This window comes from Sebastes fasciatus, chromosome 12, assembly GCF_043250625.1.
Source record: "Sebastes fasciatus isolate fSebFas1 chromosome 12, fSebFas1.pri, whole genome shotgun sequence".
NCBI lineage: Eukaryota > Metazoa > Chordata > Actinopteri > Perciformes > Sebastidae > Sebastes > Sebastes fasciatus.
Genome location: NC_133806.1, coordinates 19,419,703 through 19,438,056, shown reverse-complemented (window position 1 = coordinate 19,438,056; position 18,354 = coordinate 19,419,703). Strand labels below are relative to the sequence as shown.

At 41.0% G+C, this 18,354-nt stretch overlaps 1 protein-coding gene across 1 annotated transcript in view; it reads right to left on the bottom strand.

The window, feature by feature from the left end:
- Positions 1-17,216, bottom strand: part of LOC141779208 (dynein axonemal heavy chain 11) — a 45,494-nt gene extending 28,278 nt beyond the window's left edge. The window contains exons 1-44 of the mRNA XM_074653913.1: positions 16,845-17,216; positions 16,197-16,343; positions 15,920-16,113; positions 15,630-15,819; positions 15,434-15,533; positions 15,070-15,281; positions 14,638-14,859; positions 14,393-14,560; positions 14,148-14,264; positions 13,904-14,041; positions 13,696-13,811; positions 13,324-13,519; positions 12,709-12,813; positions 12,181-12,576; positions 11,388-11,720; positions 10,995-11,249; positions 10,736-10,905; positions 10,433-10,655; positions 10,191-10,307; positions 9,596-9,682; positions 9,350-9,508; positions 9,063-9,146; positions 8,776-8,934; positions 8,550-8,672; positions 7,831-7,953; positions 7,061-7,285; positions 6,880-6,971; positions 6,666-6,792; positions 6,407-6,559; positions 6,089-6,322; positions 5,263-5,394; positions 4,638-4,798; positions 4,361-4,517; positions 4,097-4,242; positions 3,906-4,022; positions 3,682-3,820; positions 3,378-3,470; positions 3,107-3,301; positions 2,945-3,022; positions 1,890-2,022; positions 1,626-1,753; positions 1,164-1,312; positions 839-989; positions 616-747 (exon numbers count right to left, since the gene is read on the bottom strand). Of these exons, the coding sequence (XP_074510014.1) occupies positions 616-747; positions 839-989; positions 1,164-1,312; positions 1,626-1,753; positions 1,890-2,022; positions 2,945-3,022; positions 3,107-3,301; positions 3,378-3,470; positions 3,682-3,820; positions 3,906-4,022; positions 4,097-4,242; positions 4,361-4,517; positions 4,638-4,798; positions 5,263-5,394; positions 6,089-6,322; positions 6,407-6,559; positions 6,666-6,792; positions 6,880-6,971; positions 7,061-7,285; positions 7,831-7,953; positions 8,550-8,672; positions 8,776-8,934; positions 9,063-9,146; positions 9,350-9,508; positions 9,596-9,682; positions 10,191-10,307; positions 10,433-10,655; positions 10,736-10,905; positions 10,995-11,249; positions 11,388-11,720; positions 12,181-12,576; positions 12,709-12,813; positions 13,324-13,519; positions 13,696-13,811; positions 13,904-14,041; positions 14,148-14,264; positions 14,393-14,560; positions 14,638-14,859; positions 15,070-15,281; positions 15,434-15,533; positions 15,630-15,819; positions 15,920-16,113; positions 16,197-16,343; positions 16,845-17,063 (7,095 nt within the window). The 5' untranslated portion in view covers positions 17,064-17,216. The remainder of the gene's footprint in view (positions 1-615; positions 748-838; positions 990-1,163; positions 1,313-1,625; positions 1,754-1,889; positions 2,023-2,944; positions 3,023-3,106; positions 3,302-3,377; positions 3,471-3,681; positions 3,821-3,905; positions 4,023-4,096; positions 4,243-4,360; positions 4,518-4,637; positions 4,799-5,262; positions 5,395-6,088; positions 6,323-6,406; positions 6,560-6,665; positions 6,793-6,879; positions 6,972-7,060; positions 7,286-7,830; positions 7,954-8,549; positions 8,673-8,775; positions 8,935-9,062; positions 9,147-9,349; positions 9,509-9,595; positions 9,683-10,190; positions 10,308-10,432; positions 10,656-10,735; positions 10,906-10,994; positions 11,250-11,387; positions 11,721-12,180; positions 12,577-12,708; positions 12,814-13,323; positions 13,520-13,695; positions 13,812-13,903; positions 14,042-14,147; positions 14,265-14,392; positions 14,561-14,637; positions 14,860-15,069; positions 15,282-15,433; positions 15,534-15,629; positions 15,820-15,919; positions 16,114-16,196; positions 16,344-16,844) is intronic.
- Between the last annotated feature and the right edge of the window lie 1,138 nt (positions 17,217-18,354).

Below are 18,354 nucleotides of genomic sequence, written 5' to 3'. Positions count from 1 at the left end.
GAGTGGTGCAGGGAGGACGTATTTTTGTTGACCAACCCGTAAGTTAGCATTGCCCTGGTTCCCTCAACAAAAAAGCCAATGGGATTTTTCTATTGGATTTTGGATTATTGCAGAAAATAAGCTCTGTGGCAAACAAATGTTTATGATACCTACACGTTTTGTTCAGCAAGATAATCTTCACGAATGAACACCACTTTATGATTTTTGAAGTGTGAAAGCAATTGCCAGAAGTAAAAAAGCTAACATTTGGCTATAAACAAACTACGTTCACGGTGGCATGACTTCACGTCGCCAACGCTAAGCTAAAGGTGGACTAGTGTTTGGCGTGATGACGTTTAGTAGTCTCATTTAGCCACTTGTTAGCAACCGCCTTAAAACATGTAAAAGCTTCAAAATCCATAAGTGGGATATTTACTTACGAATTTCTTACGTGTTGACAACAGACCTTATTTCAGGCATCTAACCAAAAACCCATTGACTTCGAGATGAGGGAACCGGTAGTGCTAAAATGCTAACTCATTTCCGGGTTTCAGGACTCATTCTTGTAGTTCTCTATAGTTGCTACATATACGTTGATATGAAAACAGAATTGTTAAACAATTTCATCGGTAATACCTGATCTTGATACAGGGCCCCACCAAAAGCCCAGATGCAGGCAAAGGTGAAGTAGGTCTCGTAGAGCTCCCGTGGAGAGTCAGATGGAATATTTTCTGGCGTTAGAAGGCAGTCAAGCAAAGTGCAGAGTGTCTGAATGAGAAGAAAATAATTATTTCATTGTGACTATATAAGGATACAAAGGAAGAAATAAATTTGCTGCACGTGCTTGTGTGTTGTGTACCTGCACCATAGAGTTTTCTGGGATGGGAGTGATGGTCTTGAAGGTGTTTCTCATCTGTTCCAGACAACGAGGAACGTATTTTTCAAACAGTATGGTGAGGTGGGCCCTTTCTGTCTGCCGTTCTCGTTGGTCGATCCAGCTGGCAACGTACCTGAGCAGGAAGGACTCATTTTATAATATTGCTGTGCTGATCTGATCAGGATCTGATTCAGTGTCCTTTTGTCTTCTGAGTCACTTTGGTGCAACATGCACAACGCATGATACAGAAGATAATACAAAAACAGCATTGCCTCGAAATTATGTGAATACATATTGTGTGACTCACGGGTTCCAGCCCAGGTCCTGTTGGTTAACATATAGAATTCCTGCTCTGGACACAGTAGCAGGAGTGGCCGTCTTCAGGTGACTGATTTCAAACACCAGTCTCATGGATGAAGTGAGCGGCACACGTTCATTACTGGCCAGAGTCAGGACCTGAAAGATGTTATGAAGCATTACGGTTTCGAAATATCATAGCATTTGCATGGTCAATATGACGGACAAGACTCTGCCCAAACGACAAGGAAAACACCTTCATATCTCATCGGGTTTGACAGACTTGCTTTAGAATATTTCAAAGGCGCAAGATCACTGTGACATGATTCATCGCTCTGGGAAAAGACCTCTAAGTACTCACACTCCAGGAAGTGATTGCTGAAGGAGGGGGAAAGAAACATCTTTTTCTATCTATACCACCTTGGTTGCTATGTGTTGTACAATAGTGTATGAGTGAACAGGAGGGAGGTACCTTGTTGTCATCCATCACTGTGTTGAGTGATTCAATCCACATCGGATCAATGTCTCCATCCAACACAATCCACTTAGGTCCTATGTGGGAGATGTTTGCTTGCTCTCGCATCAGTGATGAAAGCAAACCTTACACAGAGATTGAACAACAACAAACAACAACTGAGATTACAAGGTATTATAACTGTTTACATCTAGTACGAGTTAGCACGAGTTCATGCGTTTTAAATGTTGTTATTCTCATTAGAAAAAGAGCTCTGTTTACCGTCTTTCCACTCTCGAGTTGCGTGATGGATGAAGCCAAACAATTCATCTCTGTCTACTGCCTTTGGATTGAGGTCATTCCACACAGGCTTCCTCTTTAAGTTTACATACGTTTTATGGAGAACTCTCAATATCTGTTGAAAAGGTAAAAAACATTCAAGACATTCAATGTTCGATGTTTTGAAGTGGGGTTGTATGAGGTACTTATCCATAGTCCCAAAAACATCAATATCAGTTTAAGTGTACGCTATATTTAGAATATTTTCACCAGTTTATTTTGCCATGAGACGGCTATACAGTCTATGTTTCCGACGGGGAACTGAAGTCGTTATCTATGCTCTTGCCAAAGCAACCAGACTCCATTGAAAAAAAAAACCCAGTAGTTTCATCTCACAGATCACGAGGGTTGCTGGTCTACCGCTGCCTCGATCAGTTAGTTTGTTTTTGGTATTGTGTGACTTTGGGTAGTTTGGATTCACCAAAGTTACACAATAGCACAAACAAACTAACCGGGCGAGGCGGCAGTAGACCAGCATCCCCCATGTTCTAAGAGGTAAAATTACAGTTTTTTTCGAAGGAGTCTGGTGGCTTAGGCGAGAGCACAGATGGATACAAAGGTTTCAGTTCCCCTTCAGAAAGGGCTGTCTTGGGGCGCCGGTTAGCTCACCGGGTAGAGCGGGCGCCCCATGTATCAGATAGGCGAGTCCTTGCTGCAGCGGCCCAGGGTTCGAATCCGACCTGTGGCCCTTTCTGCATTGTCATCCCCTCTCTCTCCCCATTTCACCACTATCACTCTCAATAAAAGGCATAAAAAGCCCCAAAAAATGATCTTTAAAAAAAAGAAAGGGCTGTCTGACAGCAAGATAAACAGGAAAAATATTCTAAATATAGCGTACACTTAAACTGATATTGATTTTTTTAGTTGAGCCTTTCTTTAAGCTGGCTAAAATATGTTTTGCTTTCCAGCCCAATCTACAGCAGTACATTGCTTTGGTTCCGTGCGGTAACTCTTGTCTGCTTCTATCTAACTATCCCTTTAAGGCAATCACATCTAACCTGGCTTTTCCCAGTCCCAGCATTTCCAACAACAAAGACAGAATGACGCACTGCCATGAGTTCCTCCAACTGCACCACCTGACAAAATAAATGTTTAGAAATAGATTATTTCATTCTTTTTTTTTTAAGCATTGACCATGTATACACCATATCATATCAAACCTTAAGGATGAATGTCTCCTCAGGCTGGAGTCGGAGCTCCAGTGTGGTCTTTCGAATGGCCTTTTCAAATTCACAGTCTCTCTCTCTCTCCACCTCCAGGCCCGGGAACAGATCTCCCAGCAGTCCCAAGAAGATTGTCACATCCTCGGTGACAATTTTAGGCATGTTGAAGTCCCTCAGTGCACGCATCAGCACCTGGGAAGTAAAATGCACTTATAGATTATGGAGTCTTCCTCTTGTGGCTGTGAGATGACATACACTTGCAAGTCACCTGCTCCTCCGGTCTACTCTTGTCTCTTCTTCTCAGCACCCCTGCCACGACCAGAACAGACTTGACAGCACGCAAACCCCAATCATAGTGGTCCTAATAGACAAAACGAGAATAGACAGTAAAGATGTGTATTCCTGGGTTTACACTTCCTATAAATCGTATCATACAAAGCACTAAGATTTATTGAATGGTTTCATGCATCGCTGTACTCCTGAGGTATAGCTGTGAGGCATTATTATTGATGCTCTCTGTTCTAATCCAACATTATGAAATATAACAGTGCTATTAAGTGCTTTTCTCCTACCTGTTTAGAGAGCAGTTCTTTGCAGAGAGTGTACAGAGTGATAAACTTCCTGGCTAAAAGCTTAGCACCATGGAAGCCCTCTGCCACCAGCATTATCTCACAAATAAGCTCTGTGTCGGGCACCACCATGGCACAGGGTCTACAGCGGGACACAGACAGTGCAGACAATGAACTTCATGCTGAGTAAAGGCACACTATAAATAAAGTAACTGTATCACTCTCACCTGAAAAGAGCCTTGAGGTTCTCCGGTAGCTCCGTCCTGCCTGCATAGCCAGGGTTCATAGTGATGAAAATCCCCACAGAGGGCTTTAAGACAATGTCTTTATCCAAGAACAGGAACCTGTGAGTTTGCATAGAGAGTTAACACATTTCTAACAGCATAAAGGCTTCATGTATACAGCTTCAACTGGTTACCTTTTCTTTTTAGAGCGAATGGCGTCCTGTATAGTTTTGACCTGCACTGCTACCACTGACAGAACATCCACAGCGATGCGATTGAACTCGTCAAAGCAGCCCCATGCTCCAGTCTGGGCCAGACCCTTGTAGATATTTCCAATTGACTGAACATGAACAAAAATTACATTTAAACATATATGTTTACTGAAACATCTAATCTAATCAAGACATAAACTGTCCAAAAGGAAATGACTAGGAATTGTCTGCTGAATGACTTGACACCTTGTAGTCCATCTGTTCAGAACAGTTGAAGATGTACACCATGACGCCCATGGCTCTGCCAAGATCCTTGGTGGTCTCAGTCTTCCCTGTTCCAGCAGGACCTGCTGGGGCTCCACTCATGGTCAGGTGGAGTGACTGAGTTAAGGTGATGTAGCACCTAAACATGCCCATGGCAACACAGCACACAGAGAGACACAAATGTGCTGTTTAGCAATGCTGAATGTAGCGAATGTATTGAAATGTTACATTCACAGACTGAAAACTGATAAGCAGTTACCGGTCTGTAAGGGGAGTGATGACTAGGCGCGGCGTATTTCCAAGATACTCGTATGAGTAGAGGAACTGGGCATCGCAGATGTTAACGAAGCAGTGACGCTGCTGCTCAGACCAGCAATGCCGGAGCTGGGAAAGCCACTGGAAGGCCTGTGAGGTGGTGACCTGTGAACACACACTGTTAAGTTATATCAAATAGATCATATGTCACAAAAGATATTGTCTTGTTTTAGTTTAAGCCTGTAGTCTTTAATTTAGTCTATCCATTTGGATAAATGGAGGCTGTGCCTCTCTTGCTTATCTCATGTAATAAAAATGTAAAAAGTCAGGGACTGTAGTGATCCCATTCAGGTTTGTGATGTTATTTTAATTGTTAACCCAAATGTTAAGAAAGTTAGTTTTTCTTGCATATAGTATGCAAATGGAGACTTGAGCTGTTACCATATGGGTTGTGATATTCAGTTAATTATATTCTAACATTAGAAAAGCAAAATGAATAAACAGTGATATATTCTTTTACACATCTATATGATGAGATTTTTTTTTTTACAATGCCACGGTTAGCTCAATCAGACTAAAAGGAAATGCTGATTATGGTCTTGTTGTGATTACGGTCTTGTTGTGATTACCTTTTGGGCAATGAGGCTGGCAACAATGTCTCTAGCATGGACATCAATAGTGCATAAAGTCATGATCTTCTGTCTGTCGCCTGAGCTCAGCTCTCCCAGCAGCATGCTGATCAACAAGTTGAGTTGAGAAATCTGGAGGAGGGAAGAAAAACAGATTAAAATCATGGAAAATAGAAAGATCTTAAGACAAGAGTGCCAATTTAAGTTCACACGTGAGATTGAACAACAATCTTATATAAAACTGCATGGTTCAGATGTCTTGTTTCACTTGTATTTTTTAAGTATTCAAAGTCATTAAAGCTTCAATCCATGCAGTACAAAGTACACAGTCTGTATATGAATGTGGACCGTGTGGACAATTTGACAGAAACAACCAAAGATATTATTAATTAGTTTGTTCTTGCTTTGACTAAAACATCACTGGATGTCTTGCATTTGTTACTGGTCCTGTATGACAGCAGATGCAATCAGTGCAGTGCGTTGAAGGGGGAGAGAGAGATTATTCAAACAGCAACCAAGGACATGCTAACCTTAAATAGTGCTGATGAAACTGACAAGAGTGATAATACAACTGTGAGTATAGCCCACAACGAGGCCGTACAAACTCAGCTCAGGTCACTGACTCTGATGAGATAATGCTGGCGTTATGGAAAAAGTGTCCATAGCCTGTAGCAGTTGCCACTTCACTCACAGATTACACACAAATCAGCATAATCTAATACTATCTGTGAGTAGAAATTAAATTAAATCAAGGTGGTACCTTTTGCCTACAATAAAATTGTATCGCAATAATGTTAATGTTAATGTTAGTCATCATACATTGTACCTGTTTCTTGTTGTAATCTTTCAGTGCAGACTCAAATCCTTCCTCCAGTCTTTTAAACACAAGCTCCATATCATTGCTCCACCAGATCTGGGATCCGGTGAGAGCCACTTGGGCGGGGAAGTCGAGAATCCACTGCTCTCTGGGCCTGTCCTCGTACACAGACACAGCCTCAGAGAGGTGACCCCTGACACATTCCTTCATAGACTCCTCCAGACGAGAGAGCCATGCCTCCACCTGATGTAAAGTTTACCATTAGGTGAGTTATCTTATGAAATGAGATAGCTAATTCCGATTTTTTGATTCTGAATATAATCTTACCGTCCCGGAACAGCGACATTCAGCCTGGAATGGGACATATTCTTTCTCCTTGCTGTACATGCCCACTGCAAGTTTAGGATTATCCAGCTGCTCATTTTTGGCAAACTCAAGGTCTGACATGCTGTTAAATAATTTTGAGAGGTGGACAGTGACCTGCAAAAGACACTGAGTTATTTTTTCATCACAGACACAGTAGTGAAATGATGACACTGGACAAATACTAAAAACAAAAATGAAGGGAAATGCTACATAAATGTACCTCTCTGGGGCGACTCCCTTTGGAGAGGATGTCCAACAAGTCTGCAGATGAAATAAAGTAGAAACGTGGAAAGGCAAGTCTCTTTGTCTCCAGGTATTCAGCAAGAGCTTTTTCACACAATGCCAGCCTGTTAAAGGAGAGAGTATGGGAATAGTGAGCACAACACATCAAACTGTGAGCAGTACGATGGAAGCGTAATTAAATAAAAATCAACCTTCTTTGCAGATCCTCTAACTTCTCAAATAGATGAGGTTTGTTGGTGGCCTCAATGACATTTTTAGTCTTAGCACTGTCCAACATTAACTCCTGAAAAGAACCAAAATGGCCATGTTTACAATAACGATAACAATGGAATTTGCATAACTACATAACTGGCGTATAGAGTAAGTGCAGACCTGAAATTCTGCATCTATAGCTTGAAATCTGTGTGCATCCGCAGGCAGCTGTTGGCAGATGTCGTCACAGCTTTTGAAGATGCTTTCCAGGTAGGCCCACGTCCTTTGGACCTCCATCCATACCATCAGCACAGAGTCCGCCACAGTCAGCTGTTTCTGTAGTTCCACTACCTGGGACAGGAAGTGATGCACATGCTTGCTCTGAAAGACGCCCTGGAGCTGAACCTTGAGGATGAAGACATGGAGACATGAGAATAGCCTATCAAAACATCGAAATTATCACCCAATCTGTGGCAAGAGAAAGTAATATCTTAATAACCTTAACCTCATAACATGTGTCAGTTTAATTTCAATGCATATTCAAGCTCATCAGCATGCCGTGCCGTAAAAAAAATGGGGGAGGGAAACAGTCTGTTTACACAAAGATCTAGGCACTAAAGTGGCAAGACTTCTAATTGCTGGCTATAACCCCCCCAATACATCTGGTGGACATGTACAAAGACCGCCACGGTGCAACAATGCCCTGTGTGCTACAGCAGCTATAAATCTAAGGACTCAATAGGGACCTCTCTCCTCTCAGCTGTGCTGTTAGACAGTCAGACAGGGCGGCCCCTTTCTGCACTCTCATCTCTATTCAGCACTTAACTATCAGTGCTTCTCACAGACAACTGATCTTGAGAACTTGTTCTTGTGCTCTGGAGCCATTGTGCATTCTGCGCTATAAACCCACATAAAATCTTAGTACCAATGTCATTTGCTTAGATATTTACCTGATGATCCTCAAGAGTTTCGATAAGTTCCTCGTCACATTTAAGTAGCGGCACAGAGGTTTCGTAATGATCTTCATATGAAAGCTCCATCGATGCCCACATTTTACTTATTTCTGTCACAACCTGAAATAAACAGCATAATGATAGCATGTTTGAATACAAACGTTCATACTAGGGGTGTAAGAAAATATTGAAAGAATGGAATATCGCGATATTATGTTTTGTGATACTGTATCGATTCTCAAAAACGCTGTATTGATTTTCAATTAATAGTTTACATGTAAAGATTAACTCAGTCAATACTTCATTTCATTTTTAAAGACATGCGTCCTCTCAAAGTAGTGCTATGATGTTGGATGTTAGAGGGACTGTGATAAATGCAAATGCAGATCCCACTGTTCTGATCTCATTAAAAAAAGTTAACTTTTTTTACTCCTATTTTATGCATATGGTGGTGTGTTCTTTATACTATGACAGGTTTCCTAAAATTAGATTTAAAAAAATCACAAAATGCTAAACAAACCATTTAAATTCCATTGGATTATCTGAAAAACACACTGTCACAAAACTAAAAAACAGACTCCTGAAAAGTTGATGTTTTGGAGATACATGGACTATGTTCATGAGGTTGGCTCCTAGTTTGATGTCATTCCTTTTTTCATATGCAAAATAAGTTGATGTTGATGTGTTTGACCACAATCTATTAACTGAAGAAGAACCTTCTCAATGGCCATTTCTTTGACCGCCTTATCCACTATGTTGCGAACTTCGTCTTCCAACAAATGGAGCTGCAGAGCCAAGAGGTCTTCCAAGGTGGTGCTGTCAGTCACAGTGAAGTCCATCTATTTCAAAAGAATTATTGTCATGATGCAAACTCTCAGATTTATATCATGTAAAGAAAATCATTGCTCTGTAGTATGACCTCTGCTGTGTGTGTTTATGCACCTGTGTCGCTCTAATTAGCTGCACCCAGTGGCGCTCTCGTATTGCCAGGTTCTGAAGCTGACTCACGGCCCGCAGTGACGTCAACAGGTTCTTTACATAAAGGTCTAACCCAGAATACACATCCCACACGCGAGCCTCTTTGTCAAGCTTCCGTATGTCCTACACAAACAGAAGGTAGGTAAACATAATTACTTATTAGAGGCATCTGTTACAAATAGCAATGGTGCATGACAGCAAGACAGCAGGAGAGATGCGCTGGTGTGATGTAGCACTGTTGGTGACCTCACCTTGGCAAACCTCCTCAATTCTGCATCCATCTGGTCCACGTTTATCTGCCTCCATTTGGTCATTGTCCAGTTTTCCACACTGCTCTGTATAGATAAAGACGCGTGCAGAGGGGTCAATGGGCTGAGGGTACTTAATGGGGACATTTAGAGGCTACAGGGTATTCAAAGAATCAATGACAGCCTCCAAGAGAACAGGCTGGTCAAGTTATTGAGTTATTGGGGCATTGTAGTGGGGTGATGAGGCCTTCAGCTGTATTTCCCTATGCAGTATACATTAAGCTACTTACCTGCACAAATACAACAATGTCCCACAGTTCTTTGAGGACCGTGATCTCTCGTCTGCAGAGCTTGATGTCTCTGTAGTCAGGAATAGTAACGTCAAATAGATTTGCGGACTCCTGTAGCTCTGCTACCTCTTTCTCCATGTGTCGGACAGCTTTTTCAGACTAGAAAACAACACATGGTAATTGTTATCCAAAGTGCAATACAATGTCATTTCTATCCTATAAATCAAACAATGGTTAAACTCCTACTTTCTCCAGGCTGATGTAGGGACGCACTGCGTTGTAACTGAAGGGCGCTGTTGCTCTGAACATCTCCCTGAATTTGCTTTGTTTCACCTGAAAAATAACAATTACCACGTTAATGGACTTCACACTTAGGGTATGTGTCCACAGGATCCGTCCTTTCCACGCTTCCCATTCATTGTCTATGTAAGCAGCCGTGCAATGCATTCTGGTAGTGTGAGTGAGACGGGTCATCAAGTTGGCTGCTCCTCATTTGCATAAAGTTGAGGTCTAGGCTACTTTATGCAAATCAGGGGCGTCCGGCGGAACTCGCCGTCTCTGGAAACTCCCGAGAAACTTTTAAACTAACTGTTGTTGATCTTAAATAAAGACAGATTTAGCAACTGCATGGCTCATTTCTCGTATAAAATATTTTCAGAATTTCGGGGAGCTGTTTTAGTGTCTAGTGGCAGCCCATCAAGCGTCCAATGCTGGGAAGCGAGGCAATGCTCGGGTCCAAAAATGCCCCTGTAGACACGTACCATTAGGTATAAAATACAATAGCTTCAACACTGTGCATATGTAATAGCTCTAGAAATAAGAGCTAACAGTGACTTGTCACCTCGAATGCCATGCATCGTCTCCGTATAACCATCACTTCTGCATTCTGCATGGGTGCCACCTCGTGCCTCACTTTTAAGGCCAACTTTTTTGCCCCACTCCATTTCTCAGGAAGTTCCTATAGAGAGAAGAGAGAATTGTTTTGATTTCTCAAAGGTTCACAAAAGGAATTTGTGAAAATCATTTTAATGAGCACTTGAAGGTGGCAAGAAAATAGGAGCATTAACCCATTCCTTTCCTTACCTCCAGCTGAGAATAGACCTGGTCTGGTATGGTCACTCCGTACTCTTCCAGCAGCATTATTGTGTCTCTAAAAGGCTCAAACATCTTGTCTGTGGCTGCTTGTCTGTCTCTGACAGCCAACAGGTGACTCATCACTTCCACCAAGCCACAATGGTTTCCTTTAGCCACAGTCTGGCCTAGCCCTTCAACGGTGGCTCGGACAAACATCTGCAGCTCATCGAGACTGAGTGGGAAAGCATGCACTGTGAGAACTGATGTTATAGTTTGGTCTTCATTTAATTGCCATGCAGAAATTAATTTTACCTGTTGGTGACATTTGTCAAGAGGTGTTCTTTAAAAAGCCAGCTCCACTTCTTTACAGTGTTAAGGAGGCTCATTTTGAAGAACTTGACATCCACCCGAAACCAACCATTGAACACTCTGAAGCCTTCAAGCTTGGAAATTTCAGCATAGAGATCCTCATAATAATCTATCTGTAAAATTAAGACCACAACAGAGATTGGAATTAAGACACCTGCCATGTATGGGCAATGTGATTCCTGACTTTAAATAAGCCTTTTACCTGTTCTTTGAAGTTATCGATTGAAGGCGGGCTCTCAGGGAGTGCATCTGCTCCACAAGCCTCCATCTCTTCAGCTGTAAGTACACGCCCATACAGGAGAAACTGGCTGAGAAACTCAGCCCTGTCATCTTGCCAGAGGTGGGTGTAGCAGTCAAACTTTCTCTGGCAATTTATCGCTTGCTTGAGGACGTTCTTCACTCGCTCCATTATTTCTTGTCTCAGGTCCAACAAATCTAGCATGTCATCCATTAAATCCTGTAAGAGTTATATTACATGACATATAACATGAGGAGAATCTACTACTAGTAGAAAAATACACTATAATGACTTTAGAAAGAGTGGCAGAGTAGACTTTTTTGTTTTTTAACATCAAAATCTACAGCAGAATAATACCTGGTAGCTCTCCATGCCAAGATGAGCAGCCACTCTGTTGATATTCACCGAAGTCTTGAATATGTCCCCAACCAGCCCTTCTATCAGCTCATAGAGGCCGTCTCCTGCATCTTGCTCCAACGACGGGAGGAAAACCATTCCTGAGCTACTCAGCATCAACTGAGCCTCAAACAGAGGCGCCTGGCTTGGCCATGATTCCATGTTGTCCGCAAAGAACTGGAGAGAGTGGCTGATGTGGCTAAAGAGCCCCTCCACCACCATCTCGTCCACATACTCCAGGTAGGACTGCCACGCTTCTGACGCAGGGTCGGCATGGAAAAGGACCACATTCTCCTGTGAGATTGTAGTATATTGGAGAGATGCTGAGCACAAAAACTGTCAATGTTTTGACTATGTACTTGTATCACTTTTCATTTCTAGGGATAGTTCATTTCTAGGGATAGTGCAGGTTGACACATTACAAAACTCGGGACTGTTAATGGTATAGGGCAGATAAAGGTTCGATTTTGATTCATCTTATCATATCTGCATTATCTTAGCGTAAGAAAACTGAATCTAAATCCAAACACATGTACAAATTATGAAATGAATAAATAATAAACAAGGTTTTAATTTGCCTGTGAACAGAACTGTCTTTTAATGTGATGTAATGTGATAAAGATAAATGTCTCTACAACACGCTAAAAGGTTTTGGACCCATGCCAATCATTTCATGTTTGGTGTTTACTTACAGTACAGAAAAACATCTATGATGTACAAGAGGGAATATTATCATACAATCAACCAAACGCACCTGTACCAGTTTGTGGATGGAGTCTCCATCCTTCTTCATGGAGCTGTATTTCTTGTTGACACGGTCCCCCCTGTCCTCCAGCTGTATGAGCGAGCCTTTCTTGTTGTCCCTTCTGCAAAACATGGCTTGTTTGCTCCATCCCTTCATCATTGACTGGATGGCTTCGCAGTTTTCCTTGGCTCTACTGACCCGACTTACAAGGTCGTGGACCAGGTCTTTGGTGGCGCTGATGAAGCTCCAGCAGTCCGGATCCTGCCACGTCTGGTCAGACTCTGCTCTCATCAACTGCAAGTCTATGGACTCCAGCTCAGCTCTGATGAGAGGAAGTTCCACCTCTAGCACTGTCTGCTTTAGCTTGTTGTACCATTGTACTAATAGCTGCAGACTGCTCACATACTGGAAAATACAAGTGTGGAGAAAAGATAAATTCTGAGGTGCAGACTATGTAAATGATAATAGGAAAGATCATTGTTTAACAGGTGTGCATGAGTGTAAGTGAGCCCATAAATTAACACGTTTGTTTCTTACCTTTGTGAACATGTCACGCTTCTCAAAAACCGCCATTGCAGCTGCAGGGATCTTGATTTGAGTGAGAGTCTGAATATACTTCACATCTTTCAAGACTTCAGTCAGCTGAGGAGTGAAAGGAAACTTTATTATTATTAATAAACTGTTTTGTTTCAACCAACAGAAACCCTTGAATATAATAATACAAATTAAATAACTGTAATAAATAACTATTCCCTCCGTCAGGATGACAATGTTTTTGCACTTGTTACCAAGTCTGTCAGCAGTACGTTAAGAAAAATGTATGAACATTTTTTATTTTTTTTTAAATAATGGAAAGATAGAGCTTGAACCAATGAATAATTGACCCCAGTTAATTGGTGACCTGCATTTGGGTTTTGAAAATTAGACGAATATTATGTTTTGGTCATGCCTAGGATGAAATAAAGGATATAAACAGAGATTCCTATTTTGAAGGATCTTGAGTGCACTTGAAAAATAAATAAAATCTGATATTGTTTTTTAAGAGACAGACATTATTACATCAGTCAAACTGTAAGTTGGATAATGATTTAGTATTAGAGGATGTTTGCACAATGTGCAATGTGCTTTCTAGCTTGCAGGGACATCAATTACCTTTGGATTGAAGTTGAGTGAGATCAGGTCAGATGAGATATTTCTGGAGACAAGGGGCTGGTTCAGGTTAATCAGGCAGGCCTGTTCCAGACCATTACACCAGTCAGAGTAAATATCCTTCTCATATTGGTCCAGGAGACTCAACATCTCCATGTACATGTTGTACTCCTTCGCCATCTCTACATCTCCTGCCGGCCTGGAAATATTGCATAATTGTGAGACAATTGTCATTTTTAAACCTGGCACGATGGCCATCTCTTGTCTGTCTATGTACTGTTTCTATCCATCTATCTCTCTATCTATAAATCTGTCTGACTAGCTATTGTTTGTAACTGATTTACTCACTGGAAATAGTCAGGTGTTTTTACTCACCTATCAAAAAGTAATCTGATTTTTTCCCATGGTGTTTGAATGCGTTCTCTGAGCATTTTTGCCCACTTCAAAGCTCCAGATGTGTGAGCCATGTTCTTAGTCAGACCGCTCTCCATCTGTAAACAAAGAAAGAATGGAACAAATTGCATGGACAATACCTATTGTGCCTTGAATACATATTGCTAATATTCCATTTGGCTTCCAATACCTGATTGAGCTGGGATTTAAACAGACATTTACATCTCTCCAGCTCCTCTCTGAAATGTTGCTGCAGTAGAAGGAAGTTGGGACTGAATATTTGTCTGATTTGTCTTCTCTCCAGGAAGGGTCCAACAATAGTTAGCAGCTAAAAGACAAAAAGCAAATATGTGGGTGTCCCACTTGATAGCTCTATCACTATTAACTTTATCAGTACTGTCATCACCATCATCCTATTATCCAGTCATGCTTACTTTAAATGCTGATTCCAGTCCAGAGCAATCCTTAAAGGCCAAGCATAGAAGGCTGGCAAGGCGGCATTCAAAGTCCACAATCCTCACTTTCAAATCCTTATACTCGTTTTCAAAATCCTTATGAGTTGATGAAGGTTAACAATTCAGCAGTATTTAATGATGGACATCGTGCATTTTGTATATATACAGTGGCTGTTCACGGAAATGTTAATTAGCAATATAAATGCCAATAAACATAATTTCACCTGAGATTTGAAGTCAAGTGGGCTGTTTTCGCTGTGCTTCAACGCTTGGCAGTGGTTACTGAACTCTTTGTAGATCTGAGCAGCTTGCTCACTGTAGAGTTTACCATTAAGTCCACCAAACTCCAGTTTTTCCATCCTCTGAAAGTCCAGCATAATTTCAAACAAGTCCTGCAAAGACAACACATTGTAATAGGAAACAAAACCACATAAAAATACTACCTCACTGCAACAAAATCTGATCTCACCTCCAGCTGTAGCAGACGATTAAGGAACTGGTTGAAACGTGCAAAAATCATGGCAGATGGGAAGTCCCAGGGTGCGTGTTTGACGTGGTTGGCCAGCCTCTCTCTCTGGGTCTGGTAACTGTCTCTGAAACATCTAAATACTTTAATCACTCTCTTTACCATTTGTTGACTTTCCTCTGGATCCTCTTGGAGGAGCAGATCCGCAGAGAGGTATGTAGAAGCCTGAAGGGTGAAAGATTTTGTGGTTGTGAATTTGTTCGCACAGGCAGCCAATAACTCATTGAAGTCAAAGTAATGCTGATTAACTAGCATCAGCAAAGCTTATCTGACAAAATTCCATGCACTGCGTTTAACTATATTCACAACAATTTCACACATATGTGTCACTCAATGTAATCCATCACTGCAGATGTTTGATATGAGGATTCCTACTTTTTCAATGAACAGATTGCAAAGCTCCTGCAGTAACACCACGATGCGTGCCGGTCTTTGATAAGATTGGCAGTTGGTCCAGATAAGGAAGAGCGTGTGGAAGAGTGCAGGGATGAATGTTTCCAAGTGAAGAAATCCTTCCTTTTCCAGTTGAGACAGTTGTGCGTGCAATGGCTGTAGATAGAGGTCAACGTCCTGGGCTTCTTGAAGAGCTTTTGATTGAGGAAAAAAAAAAGTTTTTTAAATTAAAACAACACAATTGGAGATGATACATAAATCAAATTATGCTGTGGATCTGACATTTGACAAATTGCAAACTACAGCATGTCTTCTTTGGTTTTGAAAAGGGGCCAGCTAAGCTTACCATCAAATACATTTCCAATTAGAGTCTTGATTGTTGCATGATAGCTGCTATCCATCATCTCTAACATCTTTGCCATCTTCTGAACAACGGCGCTCTGAAGCTACGAGGGAAAGTACCAAACACGTTAAACAGAGTGTGGAAATGTCAGGAGATGAAAATTATTTTAGTGAAGATTAGGAGAAAAAAAGGAGCATACCTGATGATAAATGTTCTGTATATTGCTCTTCCTGGAAGCCCAGAACTTCAGCTCTGCTTCGGGTCCTGGATTGCAGCCTGTCATGAGCAGGTCTGATGAATCCTCCTTTAAAATCTTCTGGATCAGATTGGTCCAGTTGATGACTTGGGTCTCTATGGCATGGGCCAGTGCTCTGTCATAGACAGTATACCTATAGTGTGAAATACATGTTTTGAGGTGTTCTTAATACGCAAAGTATTAAAAAATATCCCAGGCTCGGAAACAAAAGCAAAATGTGTGTGTTTTCTTACATTTTGCAGGCACCGTGTGAATTTTCCATCATCTCTGTCACAGCTGGGACAGGGAGGACACTTTTCCCTAAAACCTGTCCCCGGACAACTGATGTCGTACTGCACATGTTCTCAGCATGTCGAATGATGTCTTCAGACATCAGATTTGGCCACAGGTGATGGTTTTTGTGGTTTGACAGCAGTGGAACACATACCTTGTGAAGAGACACAGAATGTAATTCATTCAAAGGCAAGCTAGAAATATGCATAACAAAAGACAGAGGGAGATAACAATCACCTGCTCCACTGTGCTTGACAGCTGCAGCAGTAGTGGTGATGGAGACTGGAGGCCAAAAAGCAGAAGCTCCCTGCAGTTTTCAGAGTTGATGGGAACAACTCTCTTCTTGAGAATATAGATGTGCTTGTCTTGAGCAACAGATGGGATCTGTATTTGAAATAATATCACAAGATTTTACTAAGATAAGATATGATAAGATAAGATAAGATGAACCTTTATTAATCCCTGGAGGGAAATTCAGGTGTCAAAGCAGCAAAGCACAGATACAGAGGTACAGGTGTACAAAAAGATGATAAAACAATAAATATAAATACAGAATATACATAATGAATGAACAAAGTGAATATACATAGTGAATGAACATAGTGAATGAACATAGTGAATGAACATAGCGTGTACCGTCCGTCAATACAAAAATGTAGTGTACAATAAATAGATGTAATATGTGCAGTCTATAAAATGATATATGGGATGTAGTGTAAAGTAAGTTTAAAGTTTAAAGTGCACCAGTGGTTAGGAGAGTTGGTTGCAGGTAATGCAGATAGATGCAGATAGTCCAGATATGCTGGACATGCTACATCCATCAATCTCAACATTTTACAAGAGCCCCAAGCTCAGCTATCTTACTTGTACACAGGCTAAGCTCACCTCATTAGAAGCAACCACAACATCTTCTTTTTTTGATGAGGAGAAGAATATAACAGACTCCTTTTCAAAGAAGTCTCTCAGGAGTGTTTGAAACTCCTCGTTGACTGCACTCTTGCTCCATGTTTGACGGTGCAGTCGCAGCAGCCCACAAACTTTCTCCTCGACTAACTTCACTCTGTCGTCCTCCAGGAAAGAAGGCACACTTTCGTCGTCGGACATGATTGTTGTTCTAGGATTACGATATGCTTCAGCTCCAGAAAACCTCCCCTACATAGCTAGTTTAGCTATTGATTTCGTGTTACATAGTAGTTTTAAATGTCTTCCTGTTTGCAAAGAAGACTGTGGCCTGAGCTGTGTACAGTCCTGGGGGCGGTTCAGCGTCCCGTTGCTTAGTAACAGCCACTATCCTCCAATCACTGCCATGATGCAGAGTTATCTTTGGCAAGTAAGAAAAACTTTGTTCTAGTAACCCCTTTTCCCAATGAAGCGTGTGCTTTATAGTACAATTAAGACCCACAATAGACCTGTTTTTGTCTTTTTTTAGGGGGGTACAGAGGGTATTTAGGGGAGATAGCAGGTCAGCAGAAGATGTCACATAGAGGTAGGTGGTGTAACTACATCATCTGGAAGCTGGGAACCTGAAGATTCATTTTAGATTTTCTAGTCATAAATGAGAAATTAACATGAATTAATTCAATGATTAAAAGTAAATTGTGAAAGTGTATTCAATTCAATTCAATTCAATTCAAACAACTTTATTAATCCCTCTAGGGGCAATTGGTTTGGAGCAGCTTGTACATAAAAACATAAAAACATAGATAAAACATAGTGACACACAACAACAACAATAATAATATATGGGAGCTAAAAAGACCCAAAGCGATTACTGATGTAAATGAGACTAACTAATAAATAAACAGACTGAATAAGAACAACAGAAGGATCAGTCTAATAAAGGATAAAAGTACAAGGGTTTAGAAGATTATGATAGAAGTATATGATGGGCCATTCCCATGTTCTATTACTGTATGTCTCATAAGTTGTTGCAGCAATGTTTGGGTTGATACCATTTGTTACACAGATATGTTGCTAAATTTAATAATTTTTTTACCACCCGAGAATTGATAAAAATGATAAAAAAAATCACCCCAAAATACCACATTAAGACACCAAGACCTTGAGGAACACCATAGAAAAAGCCATGCTGTGATTTGGTATCAATAACTTTTGACATTTGGAGACTTCTGCAAGAATTGCTTTTTTTTGGATGGCAAACACTTCTGATCTGGAAACTGCTCAGAAACCCACTTATTTTCAATCTACCTAGGACATTCATCAATCCTCTGAATGCCCTAGGCCTCTAGTTTATGGCTGTAAAGTTTCATGAGGCTGTAATGATCCTAGAGGTCACAACAGGTCATTTTATACAGTGACATCAAGTTTAAAAAAAAATGGTCTCACTGCAATGAAATGGTTACTGTGGGGACTAACATCATCACACATAAATGCA